Raw genomic sequence first — 25,000 nt, forward strand, 5'->3', positions numbered from 1 at the left:
GTCAACACCAGTGTAAACAGAATTTCACCCGACATGAATTCCTTTCCCCCAAAATGACAGGCCAGCTTGTGATTAAATCCAACATTTATTCTTGGTACCTAGAGACCAAAAAATGCAGGTGTACCTTTCAACTGCCTTGGGCACCAACCAAATTAATTTGTTTTCATCCACTGCATTAGCTTTCATGAATACTCAGCTATTATACATTCAGTAAATGTTAGGGAACATGGAGCAATGGGATTGTAACCTGTTGCTGGCAGATAAGCAATGTGGGCAAGAACACAGGGGTTATCTTCCACTCTTTTCAGTCTCAGAAGAAAAAAAAATCTCCTTTCTGCACAGCTCAGCCACCTGAAAGTGCATGTTGTAAGATGCTGTGAATTATATTTGAGAGCAATGCTTTGTTACAACGCGATTCATGTGTTTCCAGCTGCTTCCTTGAATAAACCAACAAAAAGTAGCGCCATGAAATATTTCAATTATGGGCTGAAAATTAATTTGTGCCTGGCATGAAGGCTGCTATGTCAGTTTTGTTGAAATCTTACCCAGAAATTAAATCCCAACGACTGTTGGAGATGTGACTCAAGTACACTTACTTATATTTATATTGTCCACGGAATCCGTGTCCCTTGAAGAGTGTATTTATTTAAATGTGGGTTATTAGTGGTTACTGAAGGCTTGATGTGTTGGGGACTGAGATGAGGAAGACACAGTTTCTTCTACTGAGAAATTTATAATCAAGAATAGAGAAAAAGATGAAAATGACCAACTGTAAGAAAAGGCAAAAGGGAAAACATGGTATATAAGAGAATTGTGGTAAAGCTATCATGAGCCAGTTAGAAGTATCAATGTACTCCTCTTGGGTGAGGCAAGAACTGTTTGGGGAAAATGATGGCAAGTGATCGTCATGATGAAAATGAGAAGGACTTAAATGGGGAAGAAGGGGGCCATGAACAAAGGGCTGAAGGAAGTTGTTTTCTCTGAGTTCCTTGTCTCTACTTAACGTCATTTTCCTATCCTGTTGACCTCTTGTCCCTCTTTAATGGCTTCTACCAGCTCTTTATAAATTAGGAAAATGGATCTTTTATCTGTTATATATGTTTAAAGTATTTTCCTCAATCAATTTGTGGTATTTTTGTGAACATAAATTTTACATTTCTATGTGGTCTAATTTGCTATTCTTTTATCTAAGGTAAAAAACTTCTCTCACTGGATGATTGGACGTAGATGTAAATGTACCCATACTTTTATGAAGTAGTTTTAGTTTATTATGTTTAACATGCTTAACCAGAAGTCGCATTTAAATCAGTTTGTATCTGGAATTTATTTTGGTATAAGAAGTGAGATAAGAATTAATCTTATTTTTTCTTTTAATAGATGATCAGCTGACTCAGCACATATAATTGAAAAAAATTTATCTTTTCTTCACTAATCTGAAATACCTCTTATCATAAACTGAATACTCAGACAATTTCAGCTCTATTTCTAAATTTTTATTCTTTTCCATCAATCTATCTCACTCCAAATTGCCTAACAACTGTACATTCACTTTAATAATGATTAAAATGAATTAATAATTTGATTAATGAATTTAAAACATAGTAATGAATTTAAAAAGCTAGGGTTCCTAGCTGTTCCCCATAAACTTCTGTTTTCAGAATTCTTTTATTTACTTTTACGTATTAACTCCTCAAAACATCCTCTTGTTTTATTTGTTGAGATTACATTAATCTAAGAAAAACTAATATTCTCCAATCTCATAGAAATGTTTACCTTTCAATTTATTAACTTTTTATTCATGATTCTGAGAAAATATTTCTACTTATATAGTTTCCACACACTTCTTGTTAAGCTAATTAATATTACCTTTCAAAAGCTTAATCAAGGTGATGTCATATCATTAAAATACTGTATAGTAAAGAAACTTGATGATGAGTTTCTTAATGGATGATAAACTGCAGACTACAGCTGTATGCCTAAGCACATTTTTTAGTCCTAACTGGTCTTTCATGCTTGCCAGTACATTTATAATCAACAGGTTGATAAACTATAAGTTGACTATAAAAATATTTTTCACTGTTGAGTCGGGTAATGCTCTCAGATCTTACTTCCTTCTCCAGGGCTCCAGTATTATGAGGTATACGGTACCAGAAGGTCAATGCTCCAGGTAAATGCTCCCTTTCTCACTTTCCACTAATTGCTCAGAATCTGACTTAGTTTCATGCATTTTATTTGAATCTTTGCTTTCTTACACAATTTTCAGTTAAGTTTAGTTTTGCTTGGTTGAGATTTTCTGATTGGTTTTGACAGATTTTGTTGGAAAAAGAAATACATACTCCCCCCCTTCTATTTCCTATACTTTCCAAATTCTCATGAATTTTATCTATTGTTTGGAATAAATTCCACTCTTATGCTGCTGTAGATGTTCTTCCCAAAACCTTCTGTTACTCCAAAACCATTGGATTCTTGCTCTCGGATATTTTTCTTGGAGTCTTCTTATCACCTGTTTTTTTTTTTTTTCAACGTTTATTCATTTTTGGGACAGAGAGAGACAGAGCATGAACAGGGGAGGGGCAGAGAGAGAGGGAGACACAGAATCAGAAACAGGCTCCAGGCTCTGAGCCATCAGCCCAGAGCCCGACGCGGGGCTCGAACTCACAGACCGCGAGATCGTGACCTGGCTGAAGTCGGACGCTTAACCGACTGCGCCACCCAGGCGCCCCTCTTATCACCTGTTTTAATGCGGACTAATTGCTTTCTAGATTTGCTCCATGGTGGTCAGAATCTTTGCTTTGAACTTTCTTCTTATTCTTTTTTAAATATAATTTATTGTCAAAATGGCTAACATATACTGTGTAAAGTGTGTTCTTGGTTTTTGGGGGTCAGTTTCCATGGTTCATTGCTTACATACAACACCCAGTGCTCATCCCAACAAGTGCCCTCCTCAATGCCCATCACCCATTTTCCCCTCTCCCCCATCCCCCATCCACCCTGTTTGTTCTCTATATTTAAGAGTCTCTTACGGTTTGCCTTCCTCCCTCTCTGTTTGAAATTATTTCTCTTCCCTTCCTCCATGGTCTTCTGTTAAGTTTCTCAAGATCCACATATGAGTGAAAACATATGATATCTGTCCTTCTGAAATACAATTAACTTTCTTGTCTAGATCTTTTGTTCTATTACGGTGTCAGAAAGTGACCCCAAATCTCAGGCCTGGTTGTGAGTCCTGTTTCCATGTCAGCTGGGTTTTCTTCTCTCTGCTTTGCTGTCTCAGTATGAGAAGAGGGGTTTGCAGGGACAGAAGTATTAGCTAGGCTATGGGAAGTCATGCTCGAAAGATCAGGCTTCAGGTATTTCTTCAGTTCAGTTATTCAGAAATCCTTATTGCTGCCAGAGCCCGTCAGTCTCTGGTGTTCGCATCCTCAGATCATGGGCTCTTCCAGACCTCACTCTCCCAGCACTGGCTCCAGGGGAGGACAGACAGGCTGATTCTGCCATTTTGGGTTCTCTGTGAGGAGAAAGAATACAAGAGGGGCTCTTGCTCCCAGGGCCGCCTGTCCCCTTGTGGCTTCTGTTTTCTTCTTTTCTCCTCATACTCTCACTATGCTAAATTTTTGTGTATCATGGGAGACAATTCGTTTCTGGAAATCATGATTATTTTGCTTTCACTCTCAAGCTTTCTTTCTGTCTTGGAAAAATAAAATGGTGAGATCTAGCAGTTTCTTTTGACTCTCGTAAAAGGGATGGAACAAGTCACTTCTACACTGGGGGGTTTCTCGTCTTTTTTCAGGCTTGTGCATGCTTCCCTGGTCAAGTCTCCTCAAACAGAAGGAGAGGAGGATGTGTTTTAAGATTTGCTTTTCCAATTTATTTTCTTCTCAATGTCTGGAAAACAGGCTTAAGGCATGAGCTTCAAGAGTGAATCCTCCCTCTTTGACTCTCTCTCTCTCTCTCTCCCAGCTTTCCTCCCTCCTTCTTAGTAGCTGCTATTCAAAGATAATGGTATGAAACTGTGGCTTTGCCTTTGTGTGGTTGTTGCTGTATAATTTTTTCAGGCTGATAATTAACTGTTTCATTTGTTTCCTTAGGTTTTAGGGACAGAGGGTCTGTGGTTTTGCGATTTTACTCCTCAAGTCCAAACCTACAGATGTAAATAGGGGTAAACAACTTTGTTTACAAGTCCTCTTACTTTTTTTTTTTAAATGACACAATCACATGTTAAACACCACTATACAGGTCAGGCCCTGTTCACACTGAAGGTGCCTGGAGGTACTAACTGGATCAGGGGTGAGCAGGTAACTAAAGAATGGCCTTTGAGGTGATCAGGAACAAACAACTCTGCTCCATCAGGAAAGAACTAAACCAATCAAAAACACCTCTAATGAACCTCTAGCGGAAGGTACAGAGAAAAATCACAATACTGGCAGTAGCATCTGGAGGTGAACAACTGAAGACAAGCTGTGCAGGTCAGTAGCAACAAGAGGGATCATTAAAAAGTCAGAGTTATGAGTATGTTGATAAAACAAGGAAGCAAATGTCTCCGAATGAACAGGAATTAAGAGGGAAAGAAAACACACTGAGTAGACATGGCAATGATATTCACCAAATGGAGAAGGAAGGTCTTGAAAATCACCAGCTCAGTGACCACCTTTTTCTAATTGGAGTGCATCACATCCCTCAGGTGTGTGGGAATAAAACAAAGGGTGGGACCAGAGCAGGGGGAGAAAGCCACAAGGCAGGATTGTGATGAGGAGAGCTGTTCCAGGGGTGATGCAGGAGAAACACGTCTAAGCATAGAGAACAGGGTCCTGGAGTCACTGAATGTCCTGAGCACTGCAGGAGAGAGACACAAAGTTCACCACCAGCCCTTCTCAGTCTCCTTTGTTGGCATCTTCTCACGTAATCTCTAAATGCTGCAGAGCCTCAGGGCTCAGTCCTCAGATCTCTTTTGTGCCTCTCAACACTTACTAACTAGTTCAACTCACTCATCCCAATGCTTTAAATACCATCTATATACTGATGGCTTCAGCCTCACATCCGGAATCGACTCTGCTTCTCCACTTGAATGTCTATCAGACAGGAATCTCAAGCATTAGATGTTTCACATCAAACCCTTCATGCTCTATTCCCCAAACCTGTTCCCTCTGTCTCCTTCCCATCTCAGGAAATATCAGCTCATTCTCCAAGTTACTCAGGCCAATGACCTCACAGACACTTTTGGTTTCTGCATCCAACCTGTGAGGAAATCCCGCTAAATCTCACCGTGGTTCTTGGTCTCAGTTCCACATTTATTCTCAATATTCCCTGATATTACTACTAACACAGCTAATAGTTTCCCTGTAAGTAGCCCTACATTTTGGAGCTATACTTTCCTGTCATAAACTGAGACTGGGGAACTTGAATAAAAATAAGACCAAAGAGGGAGGAATAAGAAAGCATTTTTATAACTTCTCTTTTGTTCCAACTAATGCCCTTGAATGTCAATCACAGATGGGGTGAACAATGTCTCCTAGACCAGCTGCCACCAGGGCCACCAAGGGCCCATGCCACACTGTTGGTGGCAGAGATAGGTTTATCAATGACAAGACATCCTTTTCTCTCTCAAGGTCCCAGGGATCCCTTGATCTTTCTTTCTTTTTTTTTTTTTTAATTTTTTTTTAATGTTTATTTATTTTTGAGACAGAGAGAGACAGAGCATGAATGGGGGAGGATCAGAGAGAGAGGGAGACACAGAATCCGAAGCAGGGTCCAGGCTCTGAGCTGTCAGCACAGAGCCCGACGCGGGGCTCGAACCCACGGAGTGCGAGATCATGACCTGAGCCGAAGTCGGACACTTAACCGACTGAGCCACCCAGGCGCCCCTCCCTTGATCTTTCTGACAGACCTACCTAGACTTAGGTGAGACAGCAAAGCAAGGATCACCCTATGCTGAAATAAACAGGCTACAAGTCTTTGTCCGGGCCTTGCAAAGCAGTTCATAACCCTTTCAAAAGCATATCGTGGATGCCCTTTGATAACTTGATGCCCAGTGCATGTTTTGGGTTTTGAGTAGGTGTGAATATAAATTTAGGTCAAACAATATTTAAATATTTTTAAAAAGTAGGATGGGTAAATACCTCAGGTTTTAGTCAACATATATCGAGCAGAATATACAGTATGATCCCATTTGTAATATACAAACTAGATGTGTTCTTGTGGGCCTCAAAATGCTTGAAAGCTTATAAAATAAACTTGGTACTCTGAGGACTGGAATGTAGAGGACAGAATGCGGAGGAAGGGGGGAGGGTAGATACTCAATTTGAACTTCTTAAAGTAATAGCTTTACTGAGATATATTATATTTTGTGTACCATAAAATTCATCTTTTAAAGTCTACAATTAAGTGTTTTTAGTTTATTCACAGAGTTGTATGACATTACCCCTAATTTAAGAACAGTTCATTACCTCCCCCTCCCCTCAAAAACTATGTGCCCATGAGCAATCACTCCCCATTTCTCCCTCCTGCAGCCTTCAGAAACCACTATACTTTCTGTCTCTCTGGATTTGCCGGTTCTCAACATCTCCATCATACAATCCGTGGTCAGGGTTCATGCATGTTGTAGTATGCATCAGCACTGTATTCCCTTTATTGCCAATTGATATTTCATTATAAGGACATACCACATTTTATCTATTCATTAATTGATGTATATTTGGGTTGTTTCCACCTTTTTGGCCATTATGAATAATGCTGCTGTGAACATCCTCATACAGGTTTTTGTGTGGACAGAAAAATTGCTTTTCACTTAACATGCCTTTTATCTTTTGTATTCAAATACATGTAAAACAGATATTCATCTTATTTTAAAAAATAGACACTTTAAAAAATTTTAAATGTGGTGAAGAATACAACCCATATTGACATACAGCTTTCATTTTACAATATAATTTGCATCTACTTTCTCTAGCTCTAGCTGGTTTCGGGAACTCTTTCTCTACGATAGATGTGCTTTCAAAATGAAATCCTCTTGACAACTTATATAGTGGCTCAACCTTCTTATTGAGAGTGTCCCTGCTGTGTCTTACTACCAGTCAGCCCTAAAATAGAAGACTTGGCTTGATGTATTCACTGAGTACAAAAGTGACACCTCCTTTGGTTTTAATTGCCTTAATTAGGCACCTACTCAATTTCCTTGTTTCTTTTTTCCCCACTCAAATAGCAGTAATAGGTAGAGGAGTTTTATCCTCTAAAAAATCTACTAGCATCATGATCCTTTAATATTTTGTGGTATAGTTCTTTTATTTAAAACTTAACTATTCAAAACTTTAATATTTAAAATGACTTCAGTCAATAGCAAATGTTGGACTTATCTCATGTTGGCTGGCAAAATCATGACTGTCAAGATCGAGGTCTTATGGAGAGTTCGGTGGGGGGTGGAAAAAAACAATAAGATGACATTAAATGTACTTAAAAACCTAGAGTAAATTAAAGTTCTAAGAGCCACCACTTACTGTGGCTATACTAAGCTGTCCATAACTCCAAACTCTGTGGGTTTGAAATCTGGAGTAAAAACATAGCGCTGTGACGTTAAAGCCACTGGTGGCAGCCATTTCTTTACTTCCAATTCCTCTTTAATGGTTTAGATGGAATTTGATGGTCCATCAATTCAGTTACACTTTTTCCAGGTCTCCAAACTCCGATTGTCTTTTTTGGCAAACTCTCAGGAAAAATGCCTACTCCTAGGTGAATCTGACCTTTCATGGCTGCGCTTACCCCTCCATGTGCTCTGAAGATGGGGCTTATAGCAGAGGAAGACAGGCTCCCTTGTCCCAGGCCTCCAAAGGGGCTTCAACACTGTCTGGCAAGCCCCTTCCATGTTTTTGGTGAGTCCATTACCAGCCACAAGCTTTCCCAAACTTTTTGTCATCTGTCACCTGACTAACGACATCCACTTCATCTCTGCCCTCACCCTCAAGAGATGACCTTCCTAGATGGGGGAGCTAAGAGTGCTTTTTAAATTGAAGTTGCATGAACTGAGTATAAAGACCTTGACCTTCTGTGAGTGGCAGAGCAGTGAGGCAAAGAACACCTAGCCGTCCTGATACCCATCTTCCCCAAATGCATGATAGCAGCACTCTGAAGACTGTTTTGAGAATCAAACTAAATTAAGTATGTGTGAGTACTTTATAAACATGAAAGCACCATACAAGAAATATTAATAAAAATGAAAAAATCTCTTTCAAGGAAAAACTTCAATTACCCTCATTTAAATTTCAGAGTTTCTATACAGTTTCTATGACTGAAAACTCTTTATGCCATACACAGTATGATTCCATTTTTATAAAGCTTAATATTATATTGGATAAGCTACTCATATTTTTTAGAAGATATTTCCATTTTGGGGTGCCTGGGTGACTCAATTGGTTAAGCGACTGACTTCAGCTCAGGTCATGATCTCACAGTTTGTGAGTTCGAGCCCCGCATCGGGCTCTGTGCTGACAGCTCAGAGCCTGGAGCCTACTTCAGATTCTGTGTCTCCCCCTCTCTCTACCCCTCCCCTGCTCATGCTCTGTGTCTCTCTGTCTCTCAATAATAAATAAATGTGAAAGAAAAAAACAATTTTTTAAATTAAGAAAAAGAAGATATTTCCTTTTAGATATATGATTTTGAAAGTGTGGTTATTTTTGATGGCATCATTTTGTTTCATCTTTGAACTAAATGATTCCCTAGAGAACCTCTATAGCTCTAAGTGTCTCTATTTTATGATCTATTAATTGGTACTAGCAGTCAATTGGAGAACTTTGTTTTCATACAGTAAATTTTCCAGCCCATTTTCTCAGACTATCTCTTACCTATAAATTACAGGAAAAGGCTGCAGTAAATGTTTTGTTCCTAATAGATCCGATAAATTACCTTCTGGTGCTGTCGATTCATCTGAGTATTTGTTGAATAAACAGTAAAAATCCTGGTGTTAGCAAACGGACTGATAATAGAGAGCTAAATAAAATAGGTGCTGTGCTCGATGTTATCACATACACTGGGATCTGAAAACAAAATGGAACAGTGGCTGGATTTTGTTGTAGGGCCCTGGTCTGGAGAGTTTAGTCGCTAGCGACCTTTAAATGGTAAAGGTTTTGAAGGCATGTCTCTCTCTCAATATATGAACTTTTTGGAATTTGAGATCTGTTAAAATCAATTCCCTTTGTTGTTAATACGAAACGAAACATTTAAAACATTAATCTCTCTGTAAAATGATTATGCCTTATACCTTGTCATTTAGAAAGAAATAAAGTTGAAACCAGGGGTTTCAATTCTTTGACTGCCTTTTTTTTTTTTAATTTTTTTTTCAACATTTATTTATTTTTGGGACAGAGAGAGATAGAGCATGAACGGGGGAGGGGCAGAGAGAGAGGGAGACACAGAATCGGAAACAGGCTCCAGGCTCTGAGCCATCAGCCCAGAGCCCGACGCGGGGCTCGAACTCATGGACCATGAGATCGTGACCTGTCTGAAGTCGGACGCTTAACCGACTGCGCCACCAGGCGCCCCTTTGACTGCCTTTTATACTGTCCCAAAAGACCAAGCAGTTCTTTGGTTTTTTTTTTCCAAAACGAACCCACATTATTTATTTCATTTCTATAATTCCTAAAATGTGCTTGTTGCCAAGCATTCCATTTAAATGAATAAAAAGAGAGAGAGGGAAAAGCCTGTTTACTGGTCAAATTTTAGACCACTATGGAAGAGCCTTACTGAATCGAGACTAAAGTAATTGGCCTTAAATGTCAAAATGAGCTTGAATGTAATTAGAAGCAGAGCAGACATCAGAACCTGATGCCTACGCCAGCAGCAAATTACTTTCGGTAGAGCCTACACTTAAATATAATTTCAGGAGTAAAAGGAAAGATGGCAGAAACTCATTTGCAAAAGCCAGTGAATCCTCTTCTAGTCCTGAAAGTGTCTGGAGGTGTATCCAAACATCTCTTTTCTTTCAAATGGCCATGCTTGGGTTCACTTTTACATATAACACCGTAAGTGACAATACAGACAAAAATCATGGATTTGTACAGTCTCCTAGGATTTCTTTCAGGGTAATTGTCCTTAAAATGACATAAGGAGAGATACTGAGTCATGACTAGCATTTTACATGGTGCTTTACAACCCCTGAAGCATTTAATTGTCCATTATGCAGAGGAACTTGAGCAATAACCCCGCGAATTACCACTGTACATATTATACCCCGTACGGAAGTGCAGGGGCCTTACATGATTAATCAAGGCCTGCAGGAAAGCAAATGGTGGGGCCAGGTATCTAGGATTGTCTTAAAATTCCTGCTGTCCTTTTGAATATTGCAGGTAGTATAAATCTGAAGAACTAGTAATTGCTGACTTCTTTTCACAATTTAAATTACTAAAACAAACAGTATAATATTCAACTTTTATAAATTTTGAAAATTTTGTGGTATTTAAAATTTTTACCTTCTTTGTCTTACATAGTATCAGGTACGTATCTAGAACCGCAAGTTAAGCTCAACTGATTAATGGAAAATAGGTATCTGTAGTATTTTCTCCTCTTTGCTAAAATAAACTCCACTTATTAACATTTTTCCACATGGAAAGGACATAATGTTTTCATTTTCATGAGAATCTAAAATTACAGAATTTTAATTTGTTTTAATAATAAAAATATGTTAATCATTTATGACTTAAATGTTAAAGTGCCCATGTTGGAAACATTTATCTTAAGGGAAAAAAAAATCAACATGAACTGACTGAACTTAAATTTTTCCCCTAACAGTCTTTCTTGAGGAGCATGATATTTTTAGTTGAAAGGTATACTTCCCACCGATTATGTTAAAATAATTTTGAAATGCAGCCATCTCGCTGACAGAACAAACAGCTGTGAAAATGAGACCTGGAGGTTTATGCAAATAGGAAACTTCTGAATTAATTTTCTTCATAGAACAGACTGTCAAGTTTCTGGGAGTATTTATGCCCTATTTCTTAATTAGTGATTTTGCTAATGTCAGTCATATTAAATTTTCATGATGTAAATGATGCATTTCATTGGCAAATATGCGCTATAAAATTGCAGATGAAAGTTGACGTTCTACTTTTGGTGCAATAAAGATCTTGTAACATATACAGAAGAAACAGTGCTCCTGAAAACACAGCTGTGTGTCCTGTTGTTAAACAAGCAGAGGATTTATTAAGAAAACTTCTGTAACTAAAGTACCATGGAGTCTACCTAGGAAATTTCAGTGTTTCCTATCGGTTTGTAAAACAATGCTTAAGAACGAGGTTTTTCAGGGCACCTAGGTGGCTCAGTTGGTTAAGCATCTGATGTCAGCTCAGGTCATGATCTCGTAGTTCATGAGTTCTAGCCCCATGTGAGCTTTGTGCTGACAGCTCAGTCTGGAGTCTGCTTTAGATTCTGTCTCTGTCTCTCTCTCTCTCTCTTTCTGCCCCTCCCCTCTCACACTCTGTCTGTCTGTCTGTCTCTCTCTCTCTCTCAAGAATAAACAAACATTAACAAAAATTTATATATATAAAAGAACCAGATTTTTCTATTTGGCTTCAAACAGAAAGCAACTCTGGTCAGAAAAAGCTTAGAGGTTTGCATTAAAAAACCAACCAAACAAACAATAACCCTACATGTTAGAAATGGAGTGTGCCACTGTTTGCTCTCTTTGAATGGGATTTGATGCTCATCTTTCTTCACTAAGTCCACAAAAAATGAGCTAGCTTTACCGCAAATTATATTGTCTACTCTTCTATCAAACACATAAATTTCCAAGTTTTGCTTCTAATCTGATAGTGCTTATTTAGTTCTCTAATACCTTGAAAATAGATTTGATAGTTGTTTACAAATAAATATTTAATTGAAATGATTTGACGTTAATAAAACTGATTTTACAAGTCATGAATTAAAATTAGTCTTATTATATGACTAAAATTAGTCTTGTAGAATTTTTTTATTTCTCAGGTAAGAGTAGATATATAAAGGGAAGCATTATATTCTACCATTCTTTTCTGGGTGTATATATGTATTTGAAATAAAACTGAACTCAGTTACAAATATAGTTTCTATTATGCTTTTTTAATATGTTATCATCACAATTAGTGTCGCCCATGGCTTACCTCATAAGTTAGGCTGTAAAAATACAGTTTTGATAACTGTATGATATGCCACCACATTTAAAATTTATTTAGACTTTCCAGATGGTTGGACATTAAAGATGTCTCAAAATTTTCACATTAAATAATGCCACAAAGAGCATTTTTTGAAGATCAGTCTTTGTATGCATCTCTGGTTATTTTCTTGGAGTAGATTTCTAGAAATGCAACCATTAGATCAAAGTAAAAATGCTTTTTAGTGTCTTCATATATAATGAAAAACGGATTTCCAGAAAAGTTACACAAATGTTCACTGCCACACGCAATGTGTGAGAGGGCTTTCTGCCAGCAGTGCACATGACCATTAGCCAAAAAATAAAAATAACAAATAAATCTTGTCCATTCAACACTTTCTTCCTGACATGCATTATAAATTAAGGTTGTATCTTCATGTTTTCCTTTGATCTGAAAAATTATTTATAGTGGTTATTTTTGACTTGTTTGAAAAGTCAAGTGTGTTCTGCTTTTAGGCCCAGAAATTTCTTGATCATCAAGAAAGATGAAAGACGATATTTTCTTTTTGTTTTCTACATTTTCACACTTCACATTTCCTTGCTCTAACTCATCAGGAAGATATTTCGATACATAGTATGAGGAGACTCTGGTATCGCCTATATTGCTTGTTTGAGAACAATTTGTCTTGTAATTGTGATGCTTTCTTTGCCAAATGTTTTTTAATGCATGCATTAAATGCATTTAATGCATGCATTAAATGCATTTAATGCATGTTTGTCCGTTCATCTATACGTTAACCCTAAATCACATTCTATTATTGTCGCCTTGTACATTTTCTTGTTAGTTCTTATCAATTTTTGATGATGTTCCTTACTGCTTTTTTTAAAACAACATCTATAATGTGGGGGAAATACTTCCTCAATAGGTTGTTTTGGGGATCACATTAGATATATATGGATATCTATGTGTGTATGTATGTATCTCTATTTTTACCTATGAAAAGTTCTTGTTCTGAGGGCCTCACATGTAAAAAGTCTCATATATAGTAATTATTATTATTGATAATAATGATCCCTGGGGGAACGTCTTTCTTGACTTAGTTAGAAATAATTATGCTTCTCTAGGAAAATAGTTCATTTTCATCTCATAATCATCTTTCATCTATCTAAGTCTACTTTTGCTAGAAAAACTGGAGTCACACTTGTGCCTGAACTCCAGCAGATATGGATGTCCTCATGGTTCACTTTTGTGATTTGAATTTTGTTTTTGCATTCATTGTAATTTCAATTTTGCTTTCCCTTTAGATTAAATCTCTTAAATTTTGATTAAATTGGTAAGGATTATAGCCAGGTCAAATAAAAAGGTCTTCCTCAAAAGAGTGCCCATCTGGGACTCAGGCTTGGACTCTAAGGATGTTTTACTCAAGGAATAGTTCTGGTAACTGCAGTTCAGTGGACCAGTGATGGTAATACACAACAGGAAAAGACAGCTGTCTGTGCGTGATTCATACTGCATTAAAACTGCCCTTTAAAAAGAAGCGCACCAGATATAATTTTATCATTACGCCAATGATGAATCGCCACACAAAGAAATTCAGCTAGAAGCAAAAACAAACAAACAAAAAAATCCCAACAACAACAACAAAAACAAAGAAACTCAAAAACCAAAAAACAAGCCCTCTGATTTTATAGCAGGAAGAAAATAAAATTATTTTTAAAACTTTTTTGGGGGGGAGATGGTGACATTAAGCTATATCACTAAATTACTTTGGATTTTAAAACAAGGTGCTAGTTTCTATCACAGTGCCAGGTCCAGACATGGATGAAGGCCTTGGATGGCCTAAAGCCTTTGATGGGACCAACTTTAAGAGACTGTAGAAGATATGACACAGTAATGGCCACACAGAAAAAATGAAACTTACCTCCCTTCCTGCCCTGATGCTGCTGCAATTCCTCAATCATAAATTTTTGTCTTTGGTCAATAAAAACGAAATTTTGTTCAGTGAAAATATCTCCTCAGAGAAATAACATTTCTTCCAGTGTAACTAACCTTCCTTAAAATAGCTCATCTGCTCTTCTCCAGGAAGAAAATAAGAAAGAGTGAAATCTTCAACAGCTTCCCTCTGTCACGATCCCAACCTCTGAAAACACCCTGTTGTCTGGCTCCAGACCAACACTGCAGTTCCTTTTTCATCCATCCCTCCATGCCAGTGATTCTCCATGTCTCTGATTTACTCATTCTGTCTTCCTGAAATGGGATATTCTCATCTAATGCCATCACCCAAATTCTGATCTGTGGAAACCACATGCACCCCTGAAGACCACTCTTCAGAAAGCTTTGGAAGCAGACCCTTCCTCTTATTAAAACAAGTGATTTTTGGAAGCTCTGTGCTTAGCACATAGTAGGCTCCCAGAATTTTAAAATATTCTCCAGATAATCTGTGATGTCATATTTCACCTTTTGGCTTATTTGAGTTCTTTCTTATGTGTCTACTATGGGAAAAGTTGACTTCTTCCTTACGCTCTTGACTATGTTACAAGTTAAAGACGGCAGTTGATATGTTTGTTCATGTGTGTATGCCTCATGGTTCCATCATATAGAGAATGTGGGCTAAATTACCAACAGCAACAAAACACATACACAATTTAGTTAGTCTTCATTGTGAATGGATGTATCTGGTATTTTGTGGAAAATGGATTTTAATGGTGTAGCAGATTAGGGGGGCACAAAATGAGATTGTGAGAATCAATAACTAAATTGCAACTGAATGCAAACAAATATGAGGCTTCAGATGGTGGCCTAGCCTCAGGGTGTATCTGTAGGAAAAAAAAAAGAAACCTATCCATCTGAAAGATAGTCACTGGAGTGGGTTTTTTTAATTCTCAAAAATATATTAGTGAGCCTTAGTATCTGATCATATATGGAAAAAAAAAACTGATTAGCCCTCCCTCCCCAAATTCTGTATAAAATGCAACAAGCATCCTTTTAAAGGCCTACTTAAGATCCCAAGACAATAATTGAAACCCTAGGACCAAAAACTAATATGCAGCTTGGGTCAAAAAAAGACAATCTTAGGGGATTTACAGTCTGTGGCAGACTTAGGTTTTTCATGCACTGTCAGGCATAAGGGGCAAAGTCACAGGCCCTGGAAAGATGGAGGTTGCTAACTGATCCTTGAGTAAGGATGGATATTCACTGGACTTCACCAGAGATTGACAAAAAAAAAAAAAAAAATTCCATCACAAAAGGAGATGATGGAAAGGAGCTTGTGTGTCTTGACCAGGGTACACACATGTGGAATCCTATTATGACACAGCCAGCACAGCAGAACCATGGGGAATGGATAGACTAGTCAATAAATGGTACTGTGACAATGGGTTATCCAATGGAAATAAAATAAGATTGCTCCCTATCTCACAGCAACCACAAAAATCAATTCAGGTTAAATGAAGAGCTAAATGTTGAAAGTAACACACAGCCTGACAAGACCAAGTATGGCTGAGTTGTGAAGCAGAGAACATTCCTATGTCCTGCTGATAGCATATACACTGGGGAAATTGCGTTGGAATGCAATGCAAGTTTATCAATACCTGCTGAAGTTGGAGGTATCTTTATTCTAAGACTCAGGATTTCTATTCCTAGCTACATACCCCCCCCAAAATGTTCACATGTGCACAAGCTAATTTGCAATGTTCAGATTAGCATTATTTGGAATTATAAAATATTAGAAACAAACATCCAAAACCTGCATGCATTCATTTTCTATTTCTGTGTTACAAATCATTACAAACTTAGCACCTTAAAACAATACTTATTTCTTATTTGTAGTTTCTGTAGGTTAGAGATGTGGGCACAGTATAACTGGTTTCTCTGGTCAGGATCTCAGAGGCTGAAATAAAAGTGTGGGCTGGGCCGTGGTCTCATTTGGAGCCTCATTCAGATTGTTACCAGAATTCAGTTCCTATGGCTGTAGGACTGAGGATCCTGTCTTCTTGAAGCACACAGCCCCTAAAGGCCACCCACAGGTCCTAACCACATGGCCCTTTAACATGACAACTTATTTCTTCAAAGCCAACAAGAGACTCTTGCTTCAAATGCCTCTTCAGAAGAGCCCAGTCCCTCCGAATAGGTCAGGCACACCCAAGATAATCTCCTTTTTGATGGATTCCAAATTAACTGATTAGTACCCTATTCACAGATGTGAAATTCCATCCTATTTGTGAGTCCTGCCCAAACCCATGAGGAATTCACTTACCATGCAGGAGAATGGGAAAACAAATTGTCAAGTGTTTATATAAATAGTGCATTATAAATATAATGCAATATATAGTTGCATATTATACTGCAAGGAAAATAAATTTTAAAAAATTACATGTACTCATCGATAAATCTCACAAACATAGCAAAAAAAGCAATTAGCAGAAGAAACAGTATAATATGAGACCATATAAGGCAGGTTTAAATTATGCAAAAAGATATGTGATTTTCAGTTGATGCTTCTTTATGCATTAAAGCATAAAGGAATGCACTAAAAGCCTAAACACAAAATTCAGAAAAGTGTTTCTCTATGAGCAAGAAGGGAGTGATGAAGAAGAGGCATTCAAGGCCTTCAGATGGGCTCTAATGTGCTTGTCAAGCTGTGTATGGCTACAGAAGAATACATTTTATTATTCTTTGCATGTCTGAAACATTTCATGAGAAAATAAAGTCTGAACTAATAATTCTACTTTTGAAGATAAAATGTACCTTGACTTGAGGCACCTGGGTGGTTCAGTCAGTTAAGTCCAACTCTTGGTTGCAGCTCAGGTCATGATTTCATGCTTGGTGAGATCAAACCCCATGTCAGACTCCACGCTGTCAATATGGAGCCTGCTTCAGATTCTCTCTCTCCCTGTCTCTCTTTGCCCCTCCTCTGCACACTTGTGCTCTCTCTCTCTTTCTCTCAGATAAATAAACTGTATATATATGTATATGTATATATATATATATATATATACACACACACATACACATATATACGTATATGTAGATACATATACGTATATATGTGTATGTGTGTGTGTATATATATATATATACATATATATATATATATATATATATATATATACATATATACCTTGACTTTATTAGAAATGTAATCAGAGTCTCTTAACTACATTTGGCAAAAAATGCAAAAAAATTAAGGAGCAAGTTGTTTCTTTACATTTCCCAGTAATTCTTTCAGTACAGTTAAAAGCCATTTTGGTGGTGAGAGAGGGAAATTAATTTGTAATTAAGTGTTTTATCTCATTTACTGCTTATATTGTGTAACTGCATTGGATATGGTTTTATAAGTGAAAACTCAACAGAGCAAGTCATTTGCATTTAGAGAATGCAAATTAAGAAAACATACGAAATACATAATATTAAAATACAAGTACCTGCTCTCATGGAGGGTACTTTATTGCTTCTGAATAAAAACTCCCCTTTGGAAGAACTGAGGAGCAAATGAGGCCCATGGATTATGACTTCAGTGAGAGTTTACAAGGAATAAAGATATTGAGTTGGTGAAAGATGTACAGTGGATATTTACTGCATGTGTTTTAGTAACTTAGAGGCAATTTGTTTTGTACGATAAGTGGAGAGATAAACTGAACAAAGCCTTAGTGAAACTGCGCGCATAAGCTTTTGTCAGGCAGCTATGGGAAACACACAATTTGTTTTTGTTTTTGTTGAAGAAAGACTGATGGCTCTTTCCTATGCCAACCGGTGGTCCTTAGGACCTGCACAGGCTGTTCCATCATGAAAGGTTAATCTGATTGTCCTCCTTCTAACATAAGTTATTAGTCCCAACAATAGTCCAGAACTACAGGATCCTGCCTCACAGCAGGACTTGATCTTCCTTGGGAATTCTACTTAGCAGTGAAGTGTCTGTTTGGTCCAAATTAGAAGAGAAAGTTATTGGTTGAGATGACAAAATGGTTTTATTAAATTCTATCAATATATCTTCCTCCCCGCTCCCCACCCCCTCCATTAACAAATGTCAAGCTTCTCTTCTCCATCTCATGGGACTGTATGCTGAGGCTCCACTGGTTGTTTCCGCCCTGACCCTCCCAATGACTTGGATCCCAAGGCATTGGCATCAGCATCGTGGTACATGCTTTGGGAGAAGAGAGCACGGTGCTGCTACCCTCAAGATACTTGAGGTCTAGCAGAGGCAACAGGAGCTTGCACAAGTATTGATGGTGTGTCGCAGAAAGTGACAACTGCCATAAACAGAGGGGGAGCAGGAATCCACTCTGTGCCAGGCCTTGTGCTGGCTTCTCTGCAGGTACTATTTGGACATCTTGGGAAGGAGCTGAAGCCCAGGTGCTTCAGGTGAGAGAAATTAAACACCAGTCCTCCTCCTACCACGTGTCTATTTACATGCCCACAGGGTATATCAAAGCTTTAGAGATGAGAGATGTGAGAGAGAAACCTTGTCCAAACTCTGGGTCTGACCGCTGTAGTAGTTTTGTGGTGTTTCTCCAATAGTCATCTCTTCCCACATGACTCATCTAAGCCAATCCTCTTGGCTCAGCCATCTTGTGAATGATTCGTTTAGGAACAACCAAGTTACCCAATCCTGCCAATGAATAGTGACAGCAAGTGTGCTGGGGGAAGTAGAAAATGGTACCAGGAAAAAGTGTCCTTGCTCCTTGAAGATGACCCTCTTCTTCCTCAAGATTTTATCACAAATTCTGGAAATATTGCATCCATTTTGCTAACACGCTAAGACAACCCATGGAGAAAATAACTGCAGTAGTTTTCTTGGGCCGCTGTAACAAAGTACCAAAAGCTAAGTGTCTTAAAGCAAGGGAATTTATTATCTCACAGCTCAGCAGTCTGAAATCAATGTGTTGGCAGGACTATGCTCCCTCTTAAGGATTCTCCCAACGTTTTCTAGCTTCAGGTGTTTTCCAGCAATCCTTGGAGGTCCTTGGTTTGTAGATGCCACTCCAGTCACAGGGCTGTCTTCTCCACATGTGTTTTCGTATCATTTCCCCTCTGTGTGTGTCTGTGTCTGTGTCCAAATCTCTTCTTTTTATAGACTATCAGTCATATTGGATTAGGGCCCAATGTAATGACCTCATGTTAACTTAATCACCTCTATTTCCAAATAAGGTAATATTTTGGGTTACTTAGACATATATTTTTGGGGCACATAATTCAGCCCACAACAGAATTTCAGTGAAAGATTCAGAGTCTTGGCTTTCTGGTTTACCTAATCTCAAGTTTTGTGAGAAATTTCCTAATTGTTCAAGTTGATTGGGGTCAAGATTTCTGCTACTTCCTGCCAAAGCATTCTGATAGAATTATGCAGACATTTCAGATGGGACAAGGGTTAGGGAGATGGAGAGTAAAGGGGTTCCCAGAGGAAGGGGACAGCAGTGGAAGAAAGAATCTGGGATGTTGAGCCTGATACAGTGTGGAAGGATCACAGAAGTTTTCTTTGGTCTAGCATTGTTAGTCATTCCTCAGTGAAAACCTATTCACTGGGAAGTGTTGTGCGAAGCATGGAGGATTTAATGAGCAAGATAGATGCCTTCTCTGCCTTTGGAAGATGTGATGGGGGAAATCCTGAAATATGAGCCCAAAGAGGCAACTGGTGATAGAGAAGAGAAGATACTGAAAACTCTAGCAAAATGTGTGGTATCGTGAGGGAAAGGAAGACCTTGAAACATTTTAAACAGGAGAGTTCCAGGAAACAGTTTAAATTTTGCTACATATGGAGATGGGTCGAGAAGTGGCCAACTGAGGCAGAGACCCATTAGGGAACTTGTGGAATAACACAAGTGAAAATCCTTTAGGACCTCTCTGCCTTCACGTGTTTCAGGAAGTAGCTGGGGTCCTTCAGTGTGGCTGGAGCTCTGTCAGAGGGTCAATGCAGTGGGCAATCACTTTGTGTGCCCAGGCTGCTGTTTTAGGAATTCACATGTTCCTGTCAGGTCCTCTTAGAGGGTTTCACAGTGGGCTGCTGGGCCCAAGATACAAATCCAATCAAACAGTGTTTAATTTCATATCCAGTGCTATTTCCTTAGAGAGAATATGCCACCCAGATGTCTGGGTCCAAATCTGGTTCACGAAAGAGCCACAGAAAAGCTCTTTGCCAGGCACAAAGACTGAGGCTGCTTTGCCAAGTCAGGCTGGCTCTGCCTCTGCCTCTGTTGGATTCCTTCAAGATGGGTGTTCTCCTAGCATCTCTCATGGGCGCACATGGTTTATTCTGCATTCCATAGCTCTAAGTACATATAAGAAAAATCACATGATGCATCCCAAAGTAAAACAGGAACTTGAAGACTCAGCACTTGTTTTTATTATCTTTACTTGACTCCCACCATCTCGGAGGCTGGTGCCTGCTAACCATATCTCGTGCACTTTGGCTAACACCATAATTAACTAACCTACCACAACACCCAACCCGTGGATAATGAGGGAGATGCTCTATAAGAAGGGAAGGGAGTAAGACCCATGGATGAGTGTCTGAACAGAAATCTACCATCGACTATCATGTGTTTTTAACCATCTTTTCTGATGATTTCCTGTCAGGCAAGTAGCACCAACGGATGATGCTTTATGTGACTGGGAATGATAATGACTACTTTTTGTAGCTGCGATGTTTTCAACATTTCTTGCAAAATTTGATTATTTTTCAGGGATTTAATGCATAATGCGTTCATGTGCGAGGAAAATTCTACTCCTAGTCATTTCACACATTTAGGCTGTCAACCCCGTCAGCTGCGGAATCACTGATTAGGGGGCCCCATAGCTGCCTGGCTGCTTTCATTAAGATGGTCAAAGTAATCAGGCAGAAAGGCACAATTGAGTAATTGGAGACCTGAAAACGTAATGCTACTTGATTACTATTATGGCTGGAAAAATAGAGCAAATCCCAAGGGGCTAAGTCGGGTGGCTCTGAAGCAGCCTGATCTTTTATACAGAATCTAATATACCGACTTCAAATATATTGTATTATATAGAATATAACATTTAAAAATGCTTCTGAGAGTTGGATTTTGTATATTTTGTATGTATGGTATATTATTAAATCCACATAATGGTATGAGGAAAATGCTATTGTTACCTACATTTTAGATGTGAGAAAATAAAAGCTTAATGACTAATTTGTCTAGTATCATATAGCTAAGAAGTGAGGGAGCAGTGATAAGAAATCAGATCTGTATGACAAGAAGTGCAAACTCTTATCTGTGATGCCTTCTTATTATATTCAAAAATTCTTGAAAATACCTAAAATTTCTCTTTCTTTTTTTCTTCTTCTTCTTTTTTTTTTTTGGTAGCTCATTTAGTGGCAGAAAGTCAATCTGACCTAAGACTTATTTATTGTCCTTATTTATTCTTCTTTGCCCAAACGCTGATGTTGTGCTAAAGAAACATTTGTGTATTGATTACAGAGTGCTGACTCAAACAAATTAAACCAAGAAGGGAGTGATATCACCCTTGTAATATCTAGAATATTCTGAACTCCAAAAGCCATCTGGCTCCAAGAGGCTTTGGCTAAGAAATATAAAATCGGTGATGTGAGATTAGAGGAGACAGTAAAAGATGAAGATAAGATTTGACGTTAAGAGAAGACTGTGTACATAAAGAAGGGGACGGGGGGTGGTTTTCTTTTTAGGATCCCCTGTTCCTAGAACAATGGCTGGCCCTAAGTGGGCCTTCAAGACTGTGTGCTGAATTAACCTGGGCTCAGAGATGGACTGTGACAATGACAGTCTCAGTGTCATTCTGAACGATGGCGCTCTGCAATTTTCATTTCCCCAGTGATGGGGCACACAAAGAGAAGGTGGGCTTAGTGACATCACTGTCATCTTTGCTTGCATGCCCCCAACCCTGAAGAAGAGCTGAGCCTCTTGTTGAAGAGTCTGGCTCCAGGACAATAGCATCCTATGTGGCCCGACCCCAGGCACCGGAGAGGCTCTGCCCCACAAGCTGGCAGGGTGGGCTGCCATCCCCACACCACATTGGGTGCACAGTCTGTCTCTGAAGGGAGATTCAGGCAGAAACTCGGCACCCCCCACTTCAGGTGGCCATGCTCTTAGGAACAGCCACATTCCTAGCTTGGGTGCTTCTGTTCTGAGAGTCACATCAAGGGGCCTCAGCTGAGGCACTTTTCCCTATTCTTCCTGCCACAATACACTCACCCATCTGACACTCACCCAGTGCTGTTCAGTGTGGAAAATGGAATGCTGGGAGCCAGTGGCTTGTACTGTGGTAGTAGGAAAATAAAGACTGGCTGTGACTCTCAGTTTGGCTTGCTGTCCTACATCACCACCTCCACGCAGGACGTGTCAACACTTGTCTAAGAGCAATCCTTGTGCCTATGCTCTGGATGCCCTCTTCAAGAACCCTTTGCTATTGTCCTCTGTGTCTCCTACATCTTCAACCTCACCTTCTACTTGCTTGTTCTCAACGAACATTTAAATACAACCACACTTTCATCCAACTTAACCCTTCCTTGGTCTTGTATCCTCCTCTTACCATTGGCCTTGCTTTCTCCTTTACCTTCTGGAACAAGAAAGGCTCACTGCAGACCTTTAGCATATTCTGTCCCCAAACCTAGGACACTGTGTTCCTCCACTTTGATTGTCTATGTACAACTGTTCTTTAGTGACTGTTCCAAGAAGACTATTTGGACGTTTCCATTCCTGGTTACAGATCTTAGTTCTGGGTTCTCAGAGCACCTCGTGCCTGCCTCTATCATGCTTTGCGTTTACTTACTTGGCACGCCCTTCAACTGAGAATTTCCTGAAGACTGGGGATATAGTTGTGTTTCTGCCCTAAGATCACCAAAATTGCCTGGCTCTTTATACACACTCAACAAATGCTTGGTGATGCATAACAAATTTAGCACTAGGTTAAAAAAAATAATAACCAGCCTATATAAGACTACCATTTTGAGTACAGACACTTTTGCCTGCAAAGCTTAGTTTTTTTAATGTTTATTTCATTTTTGAGGGAATGAGCATGAGCAGAGGATGGGCAGAGAGACAGGGGGACAGAGGATCTGAAGTGGGTTCTGTGCTGACAGCAGCGAGCCCAATGCAGGCTCGAAATTGCAAACCATGAGATGGTGACCTGAGCTGAAGTCTGACACTCAACCGACTGAGCCATATAGGTGTCCCACAAAGCTTATCTTAGAAAAATGAATTAGGGGAGCCTGGGTGGCTCAGTTGGTTAAATGTCCGACTTCGGCTCAGGTCATGATCTCACCATTCGTGAGTTCGAGCCCTGCGTCGGGCTCTGTGCTGACAGCTCAGAGCCTGGAGCCCGCTTCGGATTCTGTGTCTCCCTCTCTCTCTGACCCTTCCTCATTTATGCTCTGTCTCTCTTTGTCTCAAAAATAAATAAAACATTAAAAAATTGTAAAAAAATGAATTATATACTGTTGTTACCCCAAGATAATTCTTCCCATATAAATGGGTATTTCAGCTTATGGTGAAAAAAATACATATTTTTTTGTCTTGGTCATTACATTTTTTCATGTTTTTAATTCCACATGGAGTTAAATTTCAGAATCCTTGGTTAGGGGTTGTATTTTCTACATGAATTCTGTTTATGATTGATTTTTGACTTCCTTTTTTAGCCTAAGTGAATTCCTGATGATAATGCAGAGGCATGAACTAGAGAATTTTCCAAAGAAATTTCAAATCTGAAGAGTTTATGAATTTTCTTACATTGAAAATCAAAAACTTCCTTCTAGATTATGCTTGACATTAAAATCTATGAACTGTAGGGGCGCCTGGGTGGCTCAGTTGGTTAAGTGTCTGACTTTGGCTCAGGTCATGATCTCACAGTTCCTGGGCTTGAGCCATAGGGCTCTGTGCTGACAGACAGCTCAGAGGCTGGAGCCTGCTTCAGATTCTGTGTCTCCCTCTCTGTATGCCCCTCCCCTGTTATCACTCTGTGTGTGTGTGTGTGTGTGTGTGTGTGTGTGTGTGTATGTGTGTGTGTGTCTGTGCGCGTCTGTGTGTGTCTGTGTGTGTGTGTCTCTCTCTCAAAAATAAATAATAAATATTAAAAAAAATTAAAAAATAATATATGAACTGTGAAACAGATTTTGAAATGTCAACTTTCACAGACACAAAAAACAAATTTTATTTTAAGATTCTGCTAGGGGCACCTGGGTGGCTCAGTCAGTTAAGTGTCTTGACTCTTGGTTTCAGCTCAGGTCATGATCTCACAATTTCGTGAGTTTGAGCCCCATGTCAGGCTCTACACTGCCAGTGTGGAGCCTGCTTGGGATTCTCTCTTTCTCCTTCTCTCTCTGCCCCTCCCCACTTGCGCTCTCTGTCTCTCCCAAAATAAATTAGTAAACTTAAAAAAAAATACTCTGCTATACTTTCATCTATAGGTACTAAGAACTCTAGCTTTCAACTGGGCTGGTTTTAGCATCTCATTTTATCAGATTATTTCCAGAATTTTACAATTGAGGTATAATCTAACAGTGTTGAAAACGGGCTCAGGTGCCTACACCCTGCAAAAGAGACCATTTTAAATATTAAAACTGAATTATTCCAAGTTATCAAAAATATGCCAGTATTTTTGATCCACTGTTGAAGGGATATTATTTTGATGTTAACCATTATTGCTAAAATGGGAATGATGGATTAAATTGACTGCAGTTTTTATCCTTACCCTTGGAAACGTTGTAAACCTGTCCAGTTCTTCAACAAAGCAGAACATCTGAAGACTAATTGCTGACATAACAATCAAGAGGCTGGCAGTAAATACGACCAAACTCCCAAGCTTTTTTCCAGGACCAAATATCTTGTACACAAAGTCTTCTAATGCAGGTGAAATCTTAATAAGTCGAACTACCCGAAGAACCTGTTGTGGGAGAGGAAAACATATGT

General features: G+C 38.9%; 1 protein-coding gene across 8 annotated transcripts in view; it reads right to left on the bottom strand.

Moving 5' to 3' along the window:
- The window catches only part of NALCN (sodium leak channel, non-selective), a 325,095-nt gene that overhangs the window by 132,797 nt on the left and 167,298 nt on the right, over positions 1-25,000 (bottom strand). For all 8 annotated transcript variants that reach the window (XM_045055586.1, XM_045055583.1, XM_045055579.1 and 5 more), the window contains one exon: positions 24,783-24,974. In XM_045055586.1, the coding sequence (XP_044911521.1) occupies positions 24,783-24,974 (192 nt within the window). The remainder of the gene's footprint in view (positions 1-24,782; positions 24,975-25,000) is intronic.

The sequence above is a fragment of the Felis catus genome, chromosome A1, assembly GCF_018350175.1.
Source record: "Felis catus isolate Fca126 chromosome A1, F.catus_Fca126_mat1.0, whole genome shotgun sequence".
In the NCBI taxonomy this organism is placed as follows: domain Eukaryota; kingdom Metazoa; phylum Chordata; class Mammalia; order Carnivora; family Felidae; genus Felis; species Felis catus.